Raw genomic sequence first — 23,161 nt, forward strand, 5'->3', positions numbered from 1 at the left:
GGTTTCTGGGGCAGAAGAAGGCACAGCTTTCCTGTTTTTTATCAGGGCCCTGGGTTCCCCACCCAGCCCCTGTGTCTTCCTTAGATCACTGTTTTCTTTGTGGGTGTTTTGGGGGGGGCCACGCCATGCAGCATGTGGAACTTCCCCGACCAGGGATCAAATCCGTGCCCCCTGCATTGGAAGCGCGGAGCCTTGACCACTGGACCACCAGGGAAGTCCAGACCACTGGTTCTGAGGTCTCTCTCTGTGCCTCCGAAAGAGGAGCCCCTGCTATAAAGGGTCTCCCATCTTCCCTCCCCACCCATTCCCTTCAAAATCCCCAAACTGCAGCTCTTATTGTTGCTGTAGAACCAGATGCTTGGCAAATAGAAGTTGGATGGGAAGGCTGGTTTTGGCTGTACGAAATACTTTCAGCTCATTTGGGGGAGGAGAAGGAAGAGGAAGCCAGCATAGGCAGAAGGGCCCGCAAATCGGGAGTTGTGTATGATTGTGTATGTGTTGTTGATCCATTGGTATGTACTGGGCACGGCACAGACTCTGGAGCCGGACTGCCTGGGTTTGAATCCTGGCTCTGCTGCTGACCAGCTGGGTGACCGTGGGCAAGTTGATTTCTCTGTGCCTCATTTTCCTCATGTGTAAAATAAGAATACTAGTACTTTCCTTGTGAGGCTGTTTTGAGGATTAATGAATCAGCACATGTAAATCGCTTAGAATAGTGTTATTGTCATCATCACTGATGTGTCTCTGAGGGCTGAGAAGCACTTGGTGCCTGGGAGCCTGATGGGTCATCTGCCCACAGGAAAGCCACAGCCTGTTAGCGACTCAGCTCAGCTCATGGAGGGTGGGGTGGGCTTTACTCTTCTCCTTAGGATGGTGCTTTTGCCCAAAGCGCCTTCCAGGTGGAGATAGGGAAATAAGGCCCAGACTGGTCCCCAAGCTTACTCAGGGCCGCATGGTAGCCTCAGAGTGGGATTGCTTTGCCCTGGACATCCAGTCGAATCTGTTTGATGCCGGTTTTCAAAACTGTGCTACTTTGCCTGTGATTTCCTTCCGTCAAATTCTTGGCTGATAACGATACCTTTCGACGACCAGACTTCTTTTCTATTTGTTTTCCAGTTGAACAAACAAACTCTACTTTCTTGTGGTCTCTTTACAACTTACTGTGTTTCCTCGCACCTGTGTTGCCTCTGACAGCCCACGTGGATTAGGGCTAAGCAGGAATTGAGGCACAGAACTGAGAGGCAGCCCTGACCTGCCAGTTCCCGGGTCTGTTCTCTGCTCCCTCCCTCACGCTTATGAGCTTCCCCAGACGCTCCCACCTTGGATTTTCTAGCTCCTGTTGTATCAAAACCTTTCAAATTAAGTGCCGGTGGTAGAATGTGATAGCAGTCGGATCCGTGCCCTGGTCCCTCCTTCCTCCCTGGGGAGCTCGATTGAGCCTCTCTAGCAAGGTGAGCATGCCCCGGAGTCCTTTCTCCACCACGTCCTCCTCCCCCTCTTCCTCATTTGCTTTATCCATCTGGCACCACAGGCAGGTGTCCGGTTATGGTCCCCACTACCCTGTGGGAGAACTCCTAACGTTCTGTTCAGTACCAGGCTTCATTGCCTTATTTGCTCTTCAAAGTTCAGGGTTCTGCTGGCACTTCTTTTTCTGGGAGCACTAACATCAGATGAGTCCAGCAGCGGGTGATGTGGGGAAGCCCTCAGGCCACTACATTCCAGATGTCTTACCCATGCATGGCCCAGAGACTCTGCAGAAACAAGGAGTGATTGTGTGCACTGAGGGGCTTTCTCCCAGGCCTGGGATGCCTTGGGGTGGGGGCTGGCTTCCATTCAGCCTTGCCTTTTCAGCCCTTCTGCATCTGGCTTCTGCTCCCAGGCTGGGGGTTACAGTGTGGCTACCGTCCCCTCCCCCACTTCTTTCTGAGGCCTGGGGGTCAAGGCATGGCACATGGGGATAGGAGTCTAAGCAGACTCTGGGGCAGGGGTGGGAGAGAACAGCAGGTGGTCAGGGACAACACCTGAAGGAGTATTCGGCAAGGATGACAAGGACAAGCTGAAAGGGGGATCCTCTGGACCAGACCTGTCCAGTAGAAAGTTCTGCAAAGTGATAAATGTTCGATAGTCTGTGCTTTCCAACTTGGTAGCCATTAGCCACACGTGGCTATTAAGTACGTGAAATGTGGCCAGTGTGACTGAGGAACTGAATTTTAAATTTTATTTCATTTTTAATTTAATCAGAAGCATTCCCTTGTTTCAATTTAAATAGCCACACTTAGCTAGTGGCTACTGTATTGAACAGTGCGGCTCTAGACAGCTCATTCAGAAAGAAGTGGTGGGGTGCTCTTGAACCTCGTCTCGTCTTGCCGTCCCCCTGGTGAGGCCGGGAGGGTGGTGTTTTCTCTTCCTCTCAGGAAGGAAGGCTTGTTCTCTCGGGCAATTTCTACACTTCACCAACTCAGGAATCCTGATGCCCCAGGGCCAACGGGTCCCTGGCCATGTGCCACCACAACTGGGGCAGTGCTTCCCCAGCTCACCAAGCATGTTTTCTGCCCAGCCTGGTAATACACAGGTGCTCGCATGCCCCAGTGGATTTGGCCAGGGTTGTTAATGCAGAGGTGGGGGGTTAGTAGGAAAAGTAGAAGCTTTTGCTTCTTCCTTCCTGCTTCTATGGAGATTGGGTCTGTGCTTTATTTTGACTTCAAAGAGTGCTAGAAACAAGCCCAACAGGGGCCTCCAGAGGTGAACACACAGATCCTCAAACATTTATTGAATATCCAGTGTTTGGAGGACACTGAGGCTTGTCTAAAGGAGTGTCTCTGAGAATAAATAGCACAGGCCTCTAACTCACACTCCGGGAGGCCGTACTGATATTTTAACTTGGTGTGGCTGACCCTTAAACTGGGTTTCCTTTTTTTTATCCTCTGGAAATAGAGAAGAGTTGTCGTTTATGTGAAAAAGAGAAGAACGATTCTTCATTATGCTTATTCTCTCCTGTCTGCCAGAGGGGGTGGGGATGGGAATATCACGCGTGGTGCATTTAGTAGACTCAGAAGTGCCCCAAGTCTTGGTGGGATTTGGGGCAGGAGGGTGGAGGACGTTGGAAAACCAGCCTCAAGGTTGGCCCTTGGCTTTGGGCCTTGTGGGAGCTTGGCAAGCAGAGGCAGTTTGGAAGTCCCCGGGGGCCATGAGGAAATCCCCAGCAGCTGAGAGTCCTCAGGGAGCAGCAGGCCTACTGGAGCCACCAGTCAGGTGGTCCGTCCCCGCAGGCAGCCAGGACCTGACTTCGAGGGGATGGTCTCCTGGTCTCAGAGAGGACAAGCCCAGACTTCCCTGCTCGGGCTCTGTGCCCACGAGATGGTGTGGTGTCAACAGACTCTGAGCAAACCTTTGGGTGTGCCAAGGCAGGGGCTGGGGGAGCCCAAAGCCTCAGTGACCACCTCCGGGGCAGTGATGTGGGGCTGGCCACTCCGAGCCCACTGACCCTCCTGGATTGCTTGTCCCAGACCTCTCCCCACGACACAGGCTCAAGGCATCCCTGGAGTCTTCTGTTTATTCATGAAGTCATCCATTCATCCATTTTAGTCCATCAATAAGCATTTACTGAGTGCCTGCTATACATAGGGACTGTTTTGGGCTGTGGGGATGGAGCAGTGATGAAAGCAAAGTCTGCGCCGAGCTCATCTTTGCCTCTTCTGGACGTATCCCTCCAGGGTAAAGGGAGAGGCCATCTTGCCGCTTCTGCCCCCCTCAGCCTCCAGCTCCCAGGGGGCGCCTCTTGGGGGCGGGGCCGGCAGGGCGACCCCAAGGAGGTGCTATCCCGCGGCCTGGGCGCCGGCTGGCCCTTGAGAAGGGGGCGGCCGCCCTCTGCCGGGCTCCAGCGGCACTACAGGGCGGGTGCACACCGGGCTTCCAGGCGCATGTGCCGGCCGGGCTCCGCCCCCGACTCCGCCCCTGCGCTGGCGGCGCGGGGGGGGGGCCCGTCGGGGCCAGGAAGCGTAGGCCTCAGGGGTTGGGGGCGGGGCCGGGGGCTGACTTGGCCGCAACCCAGCGAGGCAACTCCTGCGCAGGGTTGTCTGGGCCCATCCCTGCGCCTGCACCTTTGGTCTCGGCGGGTTTCTCCTCAGACCTCCTCCACCTCCATGCGGCCATCCCTAGGCTTCAAGAGGGTCTGTTCCCTTCCTTTGGGATCCACCACTGGTTATTGATGCCCAGTGAAATTTCAGAAAAAACCTTGGTATCTCAAGGAGTACCAGTCACTGTCTACTGACACACTTACACTGTTACTTTATAGGAGAGAAGACATTTCTTACACACCAAAAAAAAAAAAAAAAAGGTAATAAAGGCTAATCCTTGCCAACAGAGGGAAGGCACAGGTGCTGAGAAACCTTTGAACTGACCATCCCGAAGAATGCATCTGTCTGGTGGTGGGGAGTCTCCAGGAAGCATAAATAAATGCTCCAGGCCCTCCCCAGCCCTGAGAGCATAGCGCTGGAAACAAGACTCCCCCCAACTTCCTTAAATAAAGAGTTCTATTAGTGACACTTTATACATTGCAAATTAGTCATAACACAAGCACTACATAATTAGTATCCATTTATGGAGACAGTGTTTATACCCCCGCCCCCTTTTCTTTTAAGAGTTTTGATTTAAAGGGGAACTAGAAAGACAAATCGGGTCAGAGGAGTATTCTTTCATTAAAATGCTAATTAGAACCTCAGTCTCAATGTTTTACAAACTACCTCCCTCTAAACCAGCCTCAAGAAGTTCACAGTCTAGTGGTAAGGGGATGAAACAAACAAAAAACAAAAAACCCCAAAACAGGCATTGTGCTTCCCCGCAGTGTTCACCGTGAGGTATTACACATCATCATTAGTTGCAAGAGTAAAGGACTTACTCCTCAGAGCCTCCTGTCTAGCGTGCTCCCAGCTCTGCTTAACCACTTTGCCTAACCCAGTGCCGGAAACAGAGCCAAGGCCCTTTCACTCATCCAACACTACCAATGTGGGAGAGCAGAGTAGTTGAAGTTGTTACTCAATCTGGATATCCCTTTGTTCCCCATTCTTTTCTGCGTGGCTAATTACACATGTACCTTTCAGATCAGTTAGTTAAATCCAATGGATATTTATTGAACACCTACTATGTGCCTGGTTCTGGGGAGTAGGATGGTATCTAAAGGAAGTAGGAAATCGTCCCTGTTCTCCAGGGGGAGAAGGCTTAAACACATGACACAAATAGATTACCTTCAAAACATCAGTTTAGTCATGGCATATACTCATTAAACTTCAATAAATTCAATTACAGTTCCCCCCCCCCCCCGCAATCCGAAAGTACAGCGTTCCTATGAAACCTTTTGGAAGCTGAAATGGTGCAAAGTAAAGAAGCAATGACCTTAAGGCACATTTTGCTAATGGATGCATTTTTAAAAATCGAGATAAAGCACACATACAGATTCACTTCAAAGCTATGACAGTCTTTTTTGTTTGTTTGTTTTTTGCGGTACGCAGGCCTCTCACTGTTGTGGCCTCTCCCGTTGCGGAGCACAGGCTCTGGACGCGCAGGCTCAGCGGCCACGGCTCACAGGCCTAGCCGCTCCGCGGCACGTGGGGGTACGAACCCGTATCCCCTGCATCGGCAGGCGGACTCTCAACCACTACGCCACCAGGGAAGCCCAAAGCTATGACAGTTTGATGCTGAGATGCTGAGTGTAGTTCCTGGGGAAGGAGCTTGGCAGTGCTGCCTGGCGTGTGTCCTGCCGCTATAACGCTTGCTGCAAAACAAACACTGGACACTATTTTTGTTCTTAGGATTTTTTTGTAAAAGCGAAAATCCTCTTCAGATTTCTTTTGCTTATCGGAAACAGGTACTAATGTATGCCTTTCGTAAAAGCCAAGTGGCATAAAACAAACCTTCAAAAAATGGAGGATACCTGTATGTGGTTGTGTAGGAAACTATATATTACTGTAGTCTGAAATTATAACCATTGTATTTTGTATACTTTTATTCAATGCTGTACATGACTGTATACATTATGCTTTCAGATATATAGAATGGTATATACAAACCCTTGTGTACTATACTTTGTGAGCAAGTTTAGGGATTTTTAAGAGTAATTTTGACCATATTCTATTTTTGCCTTACATGCTGACTTTAGAATCTAATTCCACATGGTATGTGACTCCCCTGTATGTAATAGAGCACCGTGTCGAGTATACTCAAGAACCACCATGCATATGTGCTGATGTATAGGTATAGACAGTGAACACTGGGGTTTTTTTGGGTTTTTTTCTTTTCACTACACCTTGGTTTTTAATAATAATTGAATCACTACCGACAATTTGCCAGGCCTAATGCTAGGTGCTTTCCATGTACTTCTTTTTTTTAAAAAATAAATTTATTTATTTTTTAATTTATTTTTGGTTGTGTTGGGTCTTCGTTGCTGCACTTGGGCTTTCTCTAGTTGCCATGAGTGGAGGCTACTGTTCGTTGCGGTGCGCGGGCTTCTCATTGCAATGTCTTCTCCTGCCGTCGAGCACAGGCTCTAGGTGCCCGGGCTCAGTAGTTGTGGCTCGCAGGCTCTAGAGTGCAGGCTCGGTAGTTGTGGCGCACGGGCTTAGTTGCTCCGCGGCATGTGGGATCTTCCTGGACCAGGGCTCGAACCCATGTCCCCTGCATTGACAGGTGGATTCTTAACCACTGTGCCACCAGGGAAGTCCCACTATTTTTTTTTTTTTAATTCTCACGACAACCCCATAAGGTAAGTGTACTATTATAAGGCAAAAGGTGGAAAATCTAAAAAATCGAGTAACTTTCCCTTAGGTCAGACTGCAAGAAAGAGTCCGAGCTGGGATTTAGACTTTGCACTCTGTTACCACGCAGGTCTTGGGGAAAGGCTTCATGAAGGAGGTGGAACTCACGATGGACTTTGAGAAATGGGGAAGGTGGAGGGGCTGGTGGAGAAACTTTCATAAGTAAAGGCTCTGTGGGAGATGAGGGCAGGGAGCCGTGGGAAGATCCTCCTGAGAGAGTGAGAGCCTGGAGTGCTGGGGAGAGGGCGAGGGTGAGAGGAAGGTGAGGGTGAAGCGCTGAGGAGGACCCAGATTGTGGCTGTCCTTAGAGGGAGGCTGAGGTGCCTGGAGGTGGTCTGGCTGGCTGTGGGAGTGACCGCGTGGCCCCCAGAGCCATAGGACAGGCTTAAGGACCAGGTCCTGAGACAGTACTGAGCTTTGAGCAGCAGAGGGACTAATGGTGATTATGTGTGAAGCTGAGTGGGTTGCCAGGGCCCCAGTTTCCCCCTCTGAATGAAGAGGTTTCCCTTTTCACTAAGGGAAGTGAAACTGCCCTGAGATGGTCTCCGTCAGTAACACCAAGCATCCCAGAGACAGAATGGACAGGATCTAGTCATCTGAGTAGAAACTCGGAACGGATGGGCCCACGGTTACTACTAGTAAGTCAGACGAGACTGTGCAGATGAAGTGACACTCGGTCACCCAGAAGTCATCTTCCAGGGCACTGCCGAATGGCAGGTGAGCCTCGAAGGCCCTCAAGCAGCCAGCGTAGGGAACACTGAGTCTGCGTGTGAAAACCCAGGCCTTTCACTCACAGGAGAGGCTGTGTGTTCGCTGACATCCCACGTGTTCTGCTCTGGACTCTTCTGTCAGGCTTGGTTATTTGGCTTTACAGCCTTTGGCAGAAACAGTGTATTAGAAGGAGGTGAGACTGCGCAAGACAGGCGTGCTGACAGACAGAGTGACAGCCGATGGTCTGGCAGGGGCAGGGGACAAAAGAACTAAGCAGCAGATACACAGACACAAAGGGCGTCTGGCCTTCCTAACATGGGGGTAGCCCGAGGCTTCAGGTTGACTGCGGTGCCGAGTCGGGGCTGGTGCCCTTGGAGAGTGGTTTGGGGTGTTGGTGGGGCAGAAGCCAGGCTGTCAGTCGGGAGGTCAGAGTTTAAGATGTTAGAGATGAGTTCAGAGTATTTTACCAAAGAAAGAGAGTCTATAAAATGTTATTTTTATGATTGGAAATAGTAATAGAATTTAGAAAACTACTTAAAAGAGAAAGTATTTTGTCCCTTAAAGAGGGTAGGCTTCAGTTACCTGAAAATTTTGCTTGTGATGCCTCTCCCCCACCCCAGTGATCACAGATAGATAATAATTGTTAAAACTTATCGAAAACATAGGGGCTGGACCCTGTTCTTAGGGCTTTGCAAGTACTAATTCATTTAATCCCTACAATAACCCTATGTAGTAGGCACTATTATTTCCCCCATTTAATAGGTGAAGAAACGGAAGCACAGAGTGAAGTCGTGTAGTTTACTGCATGGAAGAGCTAAGATTGAACCCGGCAGTCTGGCTCTGAAGGCCTCCCTAACTTAACTGCAGTACAGTGTGAATAATTCCTTTAAAGCAGTGGTTCTCAGAATCACCTAGAGAGGGCTGGTAAGAACTCAGCATAAAAACATGCTGAGTTTCTGATTCAGTAGGTCTGGGGTGGGGCCCTAGAGTTTATATTTCTGACAGGTTCCTAGGTGATGCTGATCCTGTCGGTTTGGAGACCACATTTTGAAAACCAAAGCCCTTTCCCTGACTGAGACCTCACCAATTTCATGCTAAGAGAGTCAGTGCAGCATAATCCTCATTTTGCAGATGAGGGAAGTCTAAGTCACCTGCCCGTGGTCACACAGCTAAGTCATTCATTCTTTCATTCACTGACTCTCTCACTGATATAACAAATGGGCACCCCTGCACTAGGCCTCATGTTGACCTGGCAGTCAAGCAGCTCTCAGCTGTGGCTGTATGTAAGAACCACCGGGGGAGCTTTTAAAAATCCCAGTGCCCGGGCCGCCCTGCCAGACCAATTAACTCAGAAACTAGGGGCAAGAGGTGGGATCGAGGCATCGGTATTTTTAAAGTCCCACTGGGGATTTCAGTGTGCCACTGAGGCAAGTGGCACCACTGTGTCCAGAAAGCACTGGAGGTACAAAGACCTGTGACGTGGCACGTGCCCCCGAAGGGCCAGACCATCTCCCCGGGAAGACACACCACTCCCTAGAGAGCAGACTCACGGGGAGCTGGGCTTCGGTCCTCCTGGGCAGTGCTTAGCAACCTCTTCACAGAGAAAGTAATACTGTTTACAGGACCTGCTGGGCTCACAGGACCGGCCAGGGTGACAGGCCTGGGGTCTCCAGACACCCTGTTGGGCATTGTTTAGGAGACAGCTCTGCTCTGGCTTCTCAGCAACCCCCCTCCCCTCCCCCTCCCCTCCCCTCCCCCTCCCCTCCCCTCCCCTCCCCCCTCCCCTCCCCTCCCCTCCCCCCTCCCCTCCCCCCTCCCCTCCCCTCCCCCTCCCCTCCCCCTCCCCTCCCCCCCCCCCGCCCCTTTTCTTCCTGGAGAGGAAGAGGGAGGCAACCACTGTTTCCTTTTTTGCTGCAGAGCTGACAGCTTCTGAGACAGCTTCAAAAGACCTGTCTTTTGGCTCCTTCCCACCTGCACCCATCTCCCATTTCAGCCTCACCGGTGTCCCCAGCCCTGGTCTGGGCACCCTGTGGTGCTAACTGAAGAGCCAGGCCAGGTTTCTCTTCATGAGGAACGCTGGCCTCTCACTGGCAGCCCTCGCTCATCCGCCAGACACCCAAGATTTCCTCTGTCTGCAGGGCCAAGGCCCACCCACCACACCCCACCCACCCCACCTACCCCACCTACCCCACCCTCCTCTGTGCCTGTGCGGTCACTGGCTGTGTGGGAGGGATGTCTACGCAGAGCGTGCCATTGATCCTATGCATGTCCCCAGTGTATTTGTTACAGGGGGGCGGCCACAGTGGGCCTCAGACTGATGGTGCGGGTCTCTGCTCCTGCAGGACTTTATAGGATGGCTGTGTTTGCGCACAGTGGGCAGTGGGCCCTGTGAGTTGTATTGGATGTGACGTTAGTGGTTGTCTTGGCCTCTGCCGCAGTAATTAGATGGCTGGGGTGAGCCTATGATTTGTGTGTTCTCAGGAGCGCTGTGCTGTGATCGAGTGTTCATGCATGCTGGGGTGTGTGTGTGTGTGTGTGTGTGTGTGTGTGTGTGTGTGTACACGTGAACGCGCATGTGCATGTCTTGACTCTGGCCTGTGGGGCTGGGGGGCTGCAGGTCTCAAATTCCTCTGCTATTTTTAGGGGCCATATCAGCTCAGCTGTCGGGATCCTGGGTGTGTGTCAGTCGGAAAGTCTCACCCTCCGCGTCCCTTGCCCCTAACCCTCCAACACTGCCTGCCCCCCACCCCACGTCCTCACTCCAAGAGCCTCCTCCGTCGTTTCCACGCGTGCCGTATCACCCTCTCCTCCCGGCATACCTGGTACCCGCAGTCCTCCAGGCCACTCACTCTCTCCCTCTCTCCCACTGGCTCTGGCCTGGGTTGGGCAGCTCTGGGCAGGAGGGGCCTGGAGAGAGGGAGGGGAACAGGGGAACAGGGGCGGGGCTGCCAGTGCTATTTTGAGCTGCTAACGGAGCAGCATCGGAGAGGAGACTCCTTGCTCTGGCCTGCTCCAGGCCAGGCTATGCGGGTGAGTATCCCTCTGACCCCCCACCCCGGAAATGTCCCAGGCTCCTCATGCCGTTTCCTCATTTAGGAAAGGAGGGGACTTTTTGTTATTTCCTTCGAGGTGGCTGAAGTAGGTGGGGAGGGAGGCGTGAGGCTGCCTTGGTGGGGAGAGAATCCTCCATCCCCACAGCCTCTACCTCTCAGAGGCGAGGGGCAGGGCTTCCCGGTCCTGACTCATGACTTGGGAGGTCTTGTCCCTGCTTTGCGTTGCCAGCATGGCCCTCCACCCCCGCTTCCCCCTGGTGGACGAGAGAGGGGCTTGAGAGGGGTGGCTTTTGGAGTTGTCAGGGATCCCCCTTTCATTGTCCCCGAGAGTGGACTCAGCATGGGCTCCTCCATTTCTGTGGATCGGACACTCGGAAGGGCCACAGATGGCATCTTGGGGAGTAAGTTCCTTAAAAAAGCAAGTGAGGAGAGACACAGCGGCCTCCCAGCCCGTTCCGCTCCCCCACGCCGCCCCTCCCGGCCACCAAGGGTAAGGTTTTCAGTTGTGTCAGCAGCTGGCAGAGAGTATGGGCTGGCCTGGTGCGGAGGTGTATCAGGAGCCTGAGCTGTGCCTCGGAGCATTTGTATCTCCCTGTGCCCAAGGACTGCCCCGCTCCAGCCACAAAACTGGCGCCAGCGCCAACGTGTGTGGGCGGGCTGGGGGTGGGGCCCAAGAGGCTTCTCACCCTGAGAGTGGGTGCTTCCTGGTAGAGCTTATAACCCACCCCACCTTGGGCCTCCAGGTCCCGGCACCAGGTCACAGACTTGGGGCCATGCACGCCGGTGGCCAGGCAGTTGGCAAAGTGCCCTGCAGAGGGGCAGTGAGTATCCCCAGAGAAGGGGGGGCCTCCAGCAGGTCTGGCCGTTGGAGGAGGAAGCCCGGGCCTTCTGCAACTGCAGTGGCAGCAGGAAGCCATCCCAGCGCACCTGCTTCCTCTAGGCTGGCCTGGCCGACAGTGGCCGCGCGCTTGGCTACTTTCTGTTCTGCCCTGGGGGAGGGGGAGGGTTCTCGCTGGAGGCTGGACCAAAGGGGCCAGGGTGTCCCTGCCAAGCTCTTCTCCCCTTTCTTCTCTGACAGCATGGCCTTTAGGCCACTCCCTGCAGAACCCTCCCAAGCGGGTCTGTATAAAGCTTATTCCAGTCATGGGTGGCTGGAGGGGTAGAGGCCATCTCTGGAAACCCCAGCTTTCTACCCAAACTCTTGCTCTGGCAGGTGATGTCATGGAAGGACAATGGCACAGGTGAACCAAGGGAGGTGGGGGAAGGGCTTCCTTCCATCCCCTAACATGAGCCTCTGAGGTTCTTGCTGGAGGACAGACCTGGGCGTAAGTCCCAATCAGCCACTCGCTGCTGTGAGACCTTGGGCAGGTCATTTCTGAGCCTCCTTTTGCTCATTTGTAAAGTAGGAATCATCCTAGTATCTACTGCAGAGGGATGTTGTGAGGATTAAATGAGGTAATGCGTGTAAAGCGTTCAGCACAGTACCTGGCAGTCAGTAATGCTCAAGAAAGACTAACTGTTCTTACTGTTATTTCTTCCCTGCACCTTCATCCTCCTCCACATCCTTAGATTAGTCGGTGCTAGGCTAGGACTGGCAGGGATAGGGTCAAGTGGGAGCTCCCTTCTGTGTTCGAATGGGAAAGGAGAGAGAGGAGGATGCCATGAGAAGCCCGGAGCGTGTGTGTGCGAGTTGGTAGAGGGAAGAGCTGCCACGTTCCCTTGGCCACAGGCAGCAGGATCTTCTCTTCCCCTAGGCAGTCTTTCTCAGGGTGTCCACTGCCCTCGGGGGCTTGCCGTGGGTGGACACCTGGCATGGATGTCCGTGATACACTTGTCCAGGCTGAGCACTCCATGCCTGAGGGGTGCCTGCTGGGTGGAACGATCCCCCTGGGGGCATTTGTGCACCTGTACCCTCCTGTGCGGGGCACAGAGGATGATAAGTGAAGGGTGGATGGTCCTTGCTCACGATGTAGAGGGTAAAACCCAGCCTGACCCAGACCCCTGAGCCTTGGAAGCCTTCAGGGCTGAGGGTAGATGGGTCCCTAGCACATTTCTTGGATTTCTCCTCTTTGAGAACAAATGCTTTTAGCTGTTATCTCCTCTGCTTTTTCTTTTTTATTGACTGTTTAGCCATCTTTATAAGAGAAATAAATAGTAAGTGACAAATACATAACAAAATAAATACCAAATGTCTCTATTATGTCTAATTTGCACAATTTACAAGGTTGTTAGGATCACTGTTTGCTTTCTATTTAGGTGCTAGTTTTTTTTTTGAATCACTGTTCTTTTAGGAGGAGTTTTCCATTTGGTTACATTGTCCACATATTTGTTCGTTTAAATGGCAACACAACAGTGTATTGTACTGAAGTAACATAGTTTACCTAACCCCTCCCTAACTCTAGGGAGTTAATTATCTCCAATTTAGGGCTATTATAGACAGTGCATTTTTGTATTGGCCTGTGGAGGTTTTCTTTCTCTTCCTTTCTTTAAGTCAGCTCCTCGCTTATACTTCCTGAAGGTGGGACAGCCAGGCCAGAGGCTGATGCATCTCATGGCTATTGTTGGCTCCAGGAAGAGCTACTAAGCAATTTCAGAGTGTCCTGCCCTCCCTTCATCCCCATGGCAATCGGGTTTACTATCTACTTATTCTTGCTACATTTAGAGATTATACCTCCCTTGTCTTCCCCACCTCCCTGGGAATCAGGATCGACAAGTCTTATTCTCCGTAGTTTACAGCTGACAGAAGAGACCAGATGGGAATAAGAGGTTTGTACAGAGAACCCCCACTGCAGGACCGTCAGGCAGCAAACATTTATTTAGTGCCCACAGTATGATGAGTAAAACAGAGTCCTGCCTGTGAGGAAATCACAGTCCGGGGAGTGTTATAGACACACAAACAGCCCCCCAAGATCCATCCTGGGTGTGAATCCCAGTGCTGCCACTTACCAGCTGGGGGGCCCTCAGCAAGGTACTCGCCTTCTCGGTATTCTTACCTAGAAAGTGGGTTTTTGTGAGGATTGGAGGAGGAGACAGCGTAAAGCGCCTACCACTGTGCTAGATACCACAGTGAGTGTTTGGTGAGCATTGGTTTCTCTTCCCTCCCCGAAGAGAAGAGGCCAGAAGTGCCAGAGAGGGGGGAGGTGGTCAGAGCCTCAGAGAATGGCAGGGTCGTGGTCCCTTTGCAAGTCCAGAAACTCAGTTTGGGCACGTTGAATGCTAGTAAGCTCCACATTATCGATCCATGCTGTGGCTGGACCCAGACCCCCTGAACCTCAACGCGGACGCAGATCTTAACCAGAGTTGGCTACTAAGGATGACTCAGCCCCTCTGACCCCGCCTCACATAGCAGAAAAGGGGGGCCTCCAAGGGAGCAGCACAGGCTTGCAGTCAGAGCCACCTGGGTTCAAATCCCAGCTCCATCACTTACCAGCTTTGTGACTTAATCTCTTTCTGAGTCTTTCTCCTCATCAGTAAAGTGGGAATAATAATAATTCCCATGTCATGAGGCTGTCATAAGATTTACATACGAAAATATACTTTAAATATTTTCACGGGGCCCATCTCATTGTAGATGTTCCATACTCAGTAATTAATGTTGCTGGAAATGTCTGAACTCTCCAGAGATGGAACAGGTCAGGGAAGAGAGGCTCTGGCTCCCAGGCACCCTTGCTGAGAACCGTAAGTTCTCAGCTCTGGAGGTGACTGTGCCAGAGATATGGCCACCATCTTTGGGACTGTGTTGCTTACCTGTTCTGTACTGGATAAAGATAGGTTATTCTTTTTTTTCTTTTTTTGCGGTACGCGGGCCTCTCACTGCTGTGGCCTCTCCCGTTGCGGAGCGCAGGCTCAGCGGCCATGGCTCACGGGCCCAGCCGCTCGGCGGAATGTGGGATCTTCCCAGACCGGGGCACGAACCCGTGTCCCCTGCATCAGCAGGCGGACTCTCAACCACTGCGCCACCGGGGAAGCCCAAAGATAGGTTATTCTTGATCCTAAGCAAATCTTAGTTAAAATCTAGTGATAAGGAAGAGAGGAGAAAGATCCAGGCAATTTTGCACAGAAGCCACAGAGAGAATTTCCTCCAGGGAAAAACCTATGTTTGCGTTCAGTGATGCTCATGAGGAACAGGCCCAGGTGTGAACGGCCTGGTGTCCTTATAGCCGGAGGCTGATGGGCTCCTCTCTGGACACACAGGAGAACTGGAGCAGGACATCAAAGAACGAATGAGTTAATTAAACAAACAAACAAACTTGGGGCTTCCCTGGTGGCGCAGTGGTTGAGAATCTGCCTGCTAATGCAGGGGACACGGGTTCGAGCCCTGGTCTGGGAGGATCCCACATGCTGCGGAGCAACTAGGCCCGTGAGCCACAACTGCTGAGCCTGTGCGTCCGGAGCCTGTGCTCTGCAACAAGAGAGGCCGCGATAGTGAGAGACCCGCGCACCGCGATGAAGAGTGCCCCCCCGCTTGCCGCAACTAGAGACAGCCCTCGCACAGAAACGAAGACACAACACAGCAAAAATAAATAAATAAATTAATAAACTCCTACCCCCAACATCTTCTTAAAAAAAAAAAAAAAAAAAACAAAGCCTAGCATATGAACTGGATAATAGGATAGAAACATCAACAAAGCAAATTTAAAGTAATTCACTGAAAACAAAACATTCTCTGTTTTTTCGCTATTCATTCAGGATAAGTAAGAATAAGAATGAACCAGTTTTTTAACTCCACTGACTTGAACGGATTCTTGAGATGAAGCCTCTCCCTGGGCTGAGGCCAGTTCTGCCTGTTGAATTTCAAGAGGACCCGCTCTAGTTTCTAACCCCCAGACGGGGCAGCTGTGCAGTGCTCCAGGCCTCTTGCCCCTGGCAGGTGCTGGTGAGTTGCAGGTAAAAGGCAAAGCCACAGGAGTCCTAGAGCAGCTTCCTTAATCCCCTCCTGGCTCCCAGGCCCGCAGCTTTGGTTCACTGAATTAAGGGCTTGCGTGCCTCTCACCACCCACCCAGCCTCCTAGGCTGCCAGACCTGGAAAGGACTTTAACCATCACCTGGACTAGTCCATCCCCTAATTCCACAGAGAGGTCCAGAGAGGTGAAGTGGCTTATTCAAGGGTGCACAGCTTCCAAGGGCTGTGTCGATGTTCTGTACGTTACCTTGCCTTCTCTTTTCTCTAATATTTTATCCCTTACTCCTTCTCTGACCTTTTGAGCTTTGTAATCCTTCCCCCTCCACTGCATCCCTCCTTTCCCCTGTTGCCCACAATCTTTGTCCCGGCAGGTCCTGGCCTTTAGGAAGACTCCAAGTCCCTGAGAGACCCTGCCCCCATTTCTTCTCTGGCCCAGAGTGCGGGCTACTTTCGGCACCATGGCCTTTTCATCAAGGTTCGCCTTCTGGGAGCAAAAGGAAAGTTGTATTTCAAAACTCTTTATGCTTTTCTTATGTGCTTGGCATGGTGTGTGCAGGCAGGAGACTGGCTTGTGGGAGTGGGAGCTTTGGAAGCTAGAGACGGGTTGGGGCATGTGTGTGTATTTGGGGGCCGAGGAGAATGACCAGGGGGTCCAGGAACTCACTCTTCTGTCTGGATGGGCTCCTGCGCTGAGTCATGCTCCTCCCCTGAGCTCCACCTCTGGTGAGCTGAGCTAGCTGCCTTTTGTCCCACTGGTGCCCCTCCAAGTTAACCCCTCACACCCTTCCCACTGCCGCTGCTCTGACTCACCCCTGGGAATGTGAGCTGCTATGAAGGGGCTGCTGGGAATGGCTTTGGCTCTGAGGCCTCAGAGCTGGGTCTCCCCGAGTCTGGGGGCTGTGATGGATAGGGGGAGAGGAGCCAAGAGAGGGGAACCAGGCCAGTGGGCCACCTGGGGCCAGAGGGTGATTCAGGCTGCAGACCTGGGCGTGCCTTTGTGCTGTGCACAGTCCCCAGCTAGGCAATGACCTACAACAGACAGAACCCTTCGGGTGGGGGTGGGGCAGTGAGTCAGCCTCCGGCTAAATCCAGAGCTGAGCTCAGAGCTAGGTCTAGTGTCCCACACATTTCAGGGGGCAGCCGCTGTTTCCCTCAATGCCTCGCCCAAGCTTGAGGTCCCAAGCTTGAGCCAGTGGAAGGAGGACAGATTTGGAGCTGCTGAAGGACACGGAGTGGACTTGGAATCTGGGCCATCCCTGAGCCCGAGCTAACAGCACTGCGTGCAGTAATTAGTGTGTCTGGGTGTGAACACTTGCTGTCCCTCTAACCTGTGTGTCTGGGAGCTCATGCACGGTGTGATGGTGCGGGGGGGTGGGGTGGGCAGTGATGGGCATTTGTAGGGGCAGCAGGTGCAGACCTAGACTCTCCCACTTCTCTTCCTTTCCTCTCCATCCTTTTCTCCGCTCCAATCCTAATTTATAAAGTCGTGGAGTCCACTCTGATGAGTAATCGTCGTTTTCCCTCTGGCCGTGGCACTGTGTACTAACGCTGAAGCTTGAGCCCATTGTAAAAAGCTCTGTGGGCTCTTAGCTTCAGCACTGCAGTGGCCGTCATGCTGGTCAGTGCCCCAGGCACTGCTAATCAGAGCTCAAAATTAGCCATGGACCCTGGTTGCAAATGGAGAGTCCCCCCAGGTGGATGATTAAAATGATTTTGGATGAGTTTCAAAGGATCTTTTCCATTAGGAATCAAGGACACCTTCCCATGCTCCTGCCCCCTGTGCTGGGAAGGAGTCATGCTGAGGATGGGGTAGGGCTGGTGGCAGACCTGTCTTTTTCCTACAGTCGTAAGTGACTGGGGAAAGAAGAGAAATGAAATCCACGAGGACTGCCTGAGCTTTTGGAGGAAGAGATGCTGGTGAGGGGGAGGGGAGAAGCCTCTCCCAGAATTGAGGCCTGGTCCTCTGGGTCTGTTCTGAGCCAGGCTCTGAGCTGAAAGAACCATCAGAGCGGCCATATTGTCTGTCCTTTTTCCGGATATATTATGGTCTCTGCCCTTTGACCCTGACTCTACTCCTCCCCTCTGACTTGGGCCAACCAGCTCCTGGGCTGGGCACAAACCCCAGAGCCCAGGCATCTTTCCTTCCTCCACGCCCCACCCCGAACCTTGGGGTTGCCTTCCTCAGCTGCATGGTTGGCAGAGTTTTGTGGGTCTGAGGTTGGGAAGTTATCTGGCCTCCTGAATCCCCGCCTCTGCCCGACTTCCTGCCTCCAGCCAGAGCTCAGCGCTCTAGTTGGGAAGGCACGCAGGCTCTGTGCTGGGGGAAATCATACGGACCTAGAAGCAAGCCTGAGCCAGGCTGATAGGGACCACCTATTACCCCACACTGAGCTCTGCTGGCCCAGCCGGCCCCCCACGCTGGGGTCATTCCCTCCTCCTCAGTCCCTAGGTCAGGGAGGCTCTTGTTCAGACCACTTCCTGTCTGAGCTGGGAATGGCTCTTGTAGCTTAGCCCGAGTTGAATTAGCTGGATCTTTCTCTCCACCCTGTAACCAAGGCCATGATGTCGCTCTCAGGGGTGGACCTCTTTAGGCAGCCTGGGTGGGTCACGTGGCTGGTCACTGAGGGCAAAGGGTACTTGGCTTTAACCACCCCCAGAGACTTCATTCTTGAAGTTGTCACTGGACAGTTTTGACCCCAGGATAGGCTATCTGGTGCTCAAGTCCATAGGCCCAGGACTCCCAAGCACTCAGGAGCTCTTGCCTCTCAGAGAGAGCGACTGCTTGGATGTTTCCCTTCTGTGCTTTTAGTGCTGGGTCTCCCCACCCTGACCTCTGACCTGCAAAGTGACTTCTTTGTCTGCTCCCTCAGGTTAAAGAGGAGGACAAAACTCTGCCGAAGCCTGGTCCTCCTGCCAAGGAGGAAGGGGCTGTAAGTGCTTCTCCTAGACCCGTGTGTGTGTGTGTGTGTGTGTGTGTGTGTGTGTGTGTGTGAGAGAGAGAGAGAGAGAGAGAGAGAGAGAGAGTTGTGTGTCCAGGTGGGTTGTGTCCACAAGCCCAGGCCTAGTCTGGGAGGCAGTTCCACGGAGCAGGCAGGCACGGCAGGGTGCCCCTTCCCGTGTGGGGTGGCTAGAGGGAATTGCAGTAAAGGGACAAAGTGCAGCATGTGTGATGCCAACCTGGTGTGTGTGAAGGAGATGGCAATGCCAAGGCATGTTGGGGGCCTCTCCCTAAGCCCCCTCTTTAGTTCCTACCTATAGTTCTGGTTTCCTGAACTCTTGGGGGCTGGAGAGGCCTAGGCAGACAAATGAGAGCTCAGCTGTTGGGACTGTCCGTCCTGCTCTGGGTGGCACAAGCCAAGGGCAGGGAGGGGTTTCACTGCAGCTGCTGCTGTCTCTTCCCAAGACCCTGTCAGCTGCTCAGCGCGGGTGACCTAGAGGCAGGCTCCAGCCGTGCAGTGCCACTACCCCCCCCCACCAAGTCATTCTGCCTTGGGACAGAGACCCTGAATAAAGTTGGACACTTTTAAGGCAAGAGAGGGGACACGGTTCTAGAATAGCCAGGTCCAGAGATGTGTAGTCAGGCGAGGGCAGCTGTTGGTCTAGCGGGCAGGAGTGCCCAGGGCTCAGGAACAGAGCTGGATCACAAAACAGATCTGTACTTCGTTACCCCACATGGTGCCTGCCCCCGCCCCACACACACACCCCTTCCTTGAGTGGAGATTTGATTAGCCAGGTGTTATGGCTTCCACCTGATCTGTAAGCAGTGCTGCAAGGTCAGGGTGATTTCAAGGGGATATGTTTGAGATTTGTGAGGGAGGGGCCTTGGAGAATGCCAGATTTGGGGGGGAAATTATGTGTAAAGTGCTTAGAAGACTGCCTGGCACATAATAAGCTCCGTTTAAGTGTTAGCAGTTACTATCATCATCATCATTGTCATTGTCAACGTGAGCTTCAGTTAGAAGGCATGGGAGGAAAGCCAGAAGTGGGGGACAGGGAGTGAGGCCCAGCAGCTGGGGCCATGGCAGCTCTGCAGGGCCCTGACATGCCACTGAACACTCTTGGCCCAAGAGGTTGAGGAAGAGGCCCCTTCAAGGCCTCCCTTTCCCACCCCTGCAGCAGGGCCATCCTGTACCTGAGGCCTGGGCTGAGGTCGTTTGGCTCAGCTCTGCTCAGGACGTGGGTCTCTGTCCACACGGCAGCCAGAGGTCTGTCCACTTGCCTGTGAGCGCCCTCCTGCATTTCAACAGAGGTGGCCGCCAGGTACACCCTAGAACCAAGGTCACTGTTTGGGGAACGAGGACTCAAGCACAGCTCATTAGTGGCAGGGCACTGCCTGACCAGCAAGGAGCCCCTAGGTTGACCTGGCTCTCCCAGGCCATGTGGCTTGGCTTTGCAGGAAACTGCCCTGCCATTAGCCAGCCGGGCCTGCCCAGTGGCGGTCCCTCGAGACCGCAGACGGTCCCCACCAGGCAGAGCGTGCTAGCATCTCCAGTGGACTCCTGGGTGCCCAGAGGCTGGCTGAGCCTAGACAGGGTGGAGCTGTGGTCGCTTGAGTGCTGCAGCCGCCACCTCTTCCTCCACGTGCACTCTGGGAGCTAGGAGGCCTCCAGCCCTTGAGAGGTTTGCACAAGGAAAACTGCAGGGAGACTGGCAGAAAGCAGGCTGAGGTGGAAGCTTCCTGGGCCAGCACTGGGTTTCTGCAGCTCTGGGGAGTGTGGGTGAGGGGTAGACAGTGGGCTCAACCCAGAGGAGTGGGGAGGGAGGAGGTTTGGCATGTCTGCGGGCCAAGAATTACTTCCTAACTACGGTTTTCACTGGGATGGGCAGGCTCTGGGTCTGACTACAGAGGAAGTTGGGTGATAGAAGGACCAGGGACCACCAAGGCAGGAAGCCCCAGAGTTAGGCCCAGGATCGATGGTAGGAATTGGTGTTTGACCTCACCATGCTCCGTCTCTGCTGTGTTTGGGCTGTGAGGGAGCGGGCTTCCTGGGATCCGGGCTTAGTTGCTGTCCTGACATAAGCCAGTAACTCTGGGGTACCTCATGGGCCTCTGGGCACCCTGTGCTGGCCTCTCACCACTCCTTGCTAAGCCTGGAGATGGACAGCAGGTGACCTGCTGTGCTTTATGGGAGAGAGAAGCCAAACTCTTCGATGCAGTTGTTCTATCTGGAAGATGGAAAGAGGGCTTCCTGGGGCGGCCTCTTGGAGCTTGTGTTGTTTGTTGGATGAATGGAAGGTCTGTTCCACGACTAGATGTGAGGTCACACCTCTTACTTCCTCTGTGTGGGGCGGGCAGGGACACGGGCTGATGCTAATGTCTCCCTGTATTTGTGTGACTGTAGCTAGAGGGCAGCTCAAAGGGCAGCAGTGGCCCATCTAAGAGTCCTCAGCCTTCCACCAGCCCTGTACCCTCAGAGGCTCCCCAGAGAGCCAAGAGCCCTGCATCCACACTCGCCATGAACGGCCCGAGGACTGCCTCAGCGGAAGGCCCCAGCGAGGAGGCCCAGGGCCTGTCCCGGAAGAGGGTGGCGAATGCAGTGAGGAAGGTGGTGAGCAAGGTGCTGCCTGGCGAGGAGCCTGGGAGCGCCAAGGAACCTGCGGGCAGAGGGGTCAGATCTCCTGAGCACCCAGCTCGAGGCAGGAAGGGAGAAAAGACAGCCACTCCCACTCCCCCTGCTCGGCCGAAGTCCGAAGCAGAGAAGGAGGCCGCCAAGGATGAGCTCTCCGTGGGCCTGCGGAGCCTGATGTCTCGGGGCAGGGGCAAGGACCACAGGCCACGTAGCAGGCAGGCTCCCGGGAAGGGGGAGAAGCCCTCCAGCCAGGAGCCAGGCTCCTCGGGGAAACCAGTCTCCCCAGAGACAGTGGACACCTCAGAGAAGCTAGGCTCCCCAGCCCAGTCGGAAGAGCTGGCGGCCCCAGGCTCCGCCGACCCGAACCTCAAGTCGAACCTCACTGGATTGCAACAGAACAAGTCACCAGCCCCTGACGTGCAGCAGGAGGTACCTGAGTGTGTCACTAACCTCTGACCCTCCCTTACCACCCTCACCTGAGGACTGGCAGCCAGCTTTCCCAAGGCTCTTCCACAGGCCCCGCATGACGGCGAAGCTGGGCCCGGGCCACGTGCCGATGGCAGGGCTGCATGGCTTTCCTTCACCGAATGCCAGAACCCAGGGGACCCGTTAACTGCATGCTGCTGCTCTTCCACACTTGCTGGGGAGTTGGGGCCTGGCCCCCAGCTACATGGCATCAGCTTGAGGCCCCAGATCCCAAGTCGAGGATCAGAGTCTTAGCAGATCAGTGAGAGGTAGAGAGACAGAATTTCTGGGGTCAGGTGGCCTGTGCTCACATCCCATCCCCAGCCACTCACTCCTGTGGGACCTCAGCGTCTCTGAGCCTTCATCTGTCGAGTGGGGATCACATAGGTCTACCATTCCTCCTCTGAAGCCCCTGGGCCAGAAGTATTTTGGAAATTAGCGATTTTTTATATTTGAGACTGTCGTGCAATGTACATAATGAGCAGCAGCTCGTGACCAAACACATTAATATTCCCACAGGAAAATCATGAATGTTCATGCTGCAGGCGGGGGGGGGGGGATTAAACAGTCAGGTTTTGCCACCAAAACCCTTACGAAAAGTCTTTTGTTTTGGAGGGCTTTTTGGATTTTAGAATTGCAAATAAGGGATAATACCTACTTTGAAGTGTTGCTGTGAACATTAGAAAGGATACAGGGAATGAATGCTCTGAGCCTAATCCCTGGTGTGGTGGGTGCTCCGTGAACGGTAGCATCCGTAGTGATGCTGGTAACAGTGCTTATTGGTACCATCATCGCCATCACTACTTCTTCAGGCCTGGCCAGCTGTCCCTCTGGCAGCAGGACTCTTGAGGAGCTCTGGGCCTGGGTGGCGGAGGAGCACAGTGGGTCCCCTTTGTATCGGCGGTCCTGTCTGTCCACAAAGTGCCCTCTGGGTGGGACAGGAGGCTGAGAGGCACAGGGGAGGGCCAAGGACGATCTGTCCAGCCCTTTCCCTTGGAAGGCGATGCCTGGGTTGGGGGGCATTTCTCTTCAAGCTTTCCCATTTTGTGGACCCTTCTGGGGCCTCAGGAGTTGGGTGGGTGGGTGGGTGGAGCGATGCGTCAAGTCTCACTACTGCTTCTCTGTGCTCCTGCGTGCTCCTTCTGGCTGAAAGGGTACAGTCGGGGGAAGTGGGGCAGGGGACCACCTAAAGACCTGTCCTGTCTCCCAGGCCCTAGAGGCCCTCCTCTCTGCCTGCTGCCTGCTAGGATTCCTAAGGTCTCAGACTCGCCCTGCTCCCCATTCCATTCTTCCCGGGCTTCGCAGAACTTAGAAGAGAGCAGGCGGCAGCTTCCCTCACCCCTCCTGGCCCACTCTGCATCAGGGAAGTGACCTCCTGGCACACAGGAGTTGGCAGGGGCGTCTTGGTGTGAGGCGAACCACTAGCCCCTAAGAAGAACCTCCAAGGAGCCAGAGAGCGTCGTGCGCCCGTTCCTGGGCCGGCTGCCTTCCCTCTGGCTCCCTGTCCCTCCGCCTCTCACTCAGGTGGAGTTGGGGCTGAGATGGGCCCCAACCTGGAGTTCAGCCACCTGTCGCCTGGGCCCAGGGCAGGGGCCAGAGGATGCGTGTGAGAACAGGCCGTCCTGGTGCTGGAATGGTTAAAGTGGTGGG

At 53.8% G+C, this 23,161-nt stretch overlaps 1 protein-coding gene across 12 annotated transcripts in view; it reads left to right on the forward strand.

Annotated features, from left to right (window-relative positions):
* Positions 1–23,161, forward strand: part of MYO18A (myosin XVIIIA) — a 95,417-nt gene that overhangs the window by 23,257 nt on the left and 48,999 nt on the right. For 2 of the 12 annotated variants that reach the window (XM_060134219.1, XM_060134209.1), the window contains exons 1-2: positions 18,347–18,406; positions 20,819–21,475. The exons of 7 other annotated variants lie outside the window; for them this stretch is intronic. In XM_060134219.1, coding sequence (XP_059990202.1) covers positions 20,933–21,475 — 543 coding nt within the window. In that variant the 5' untranslated portion in view covers positions 18,347–18,406; positions 20,819–20,932. Of the gene's footprint in view, positions 1–10,485; positions 10,551–15,262; positions 15,461–15,847; positions 15,981–18,346; positions 18,407–20,818; positions 21,476–23,161 lie in introns of those variants that run through there. 3 more of the 12 variants (XM_060134210.1, XM_060134211.1, XM_060134212.1) reach the window with 3 other exon arrangements.

Source organism: Lagenorhynchus albirostris, chromosome 20 (genome assembly GCF_949774975.1).
Source record: "Lagenorhynchus albirostris chromosome 20, mLagAlb1.1, whole genome shotgun sequence".
Taxonomy (NCBI): Eukaryota; Metazoa; Chordata; class Mammalia; order Artiodactyla; family Delphinidae; genus Lagenorhynchus; species Lagenorhynchus albirostris.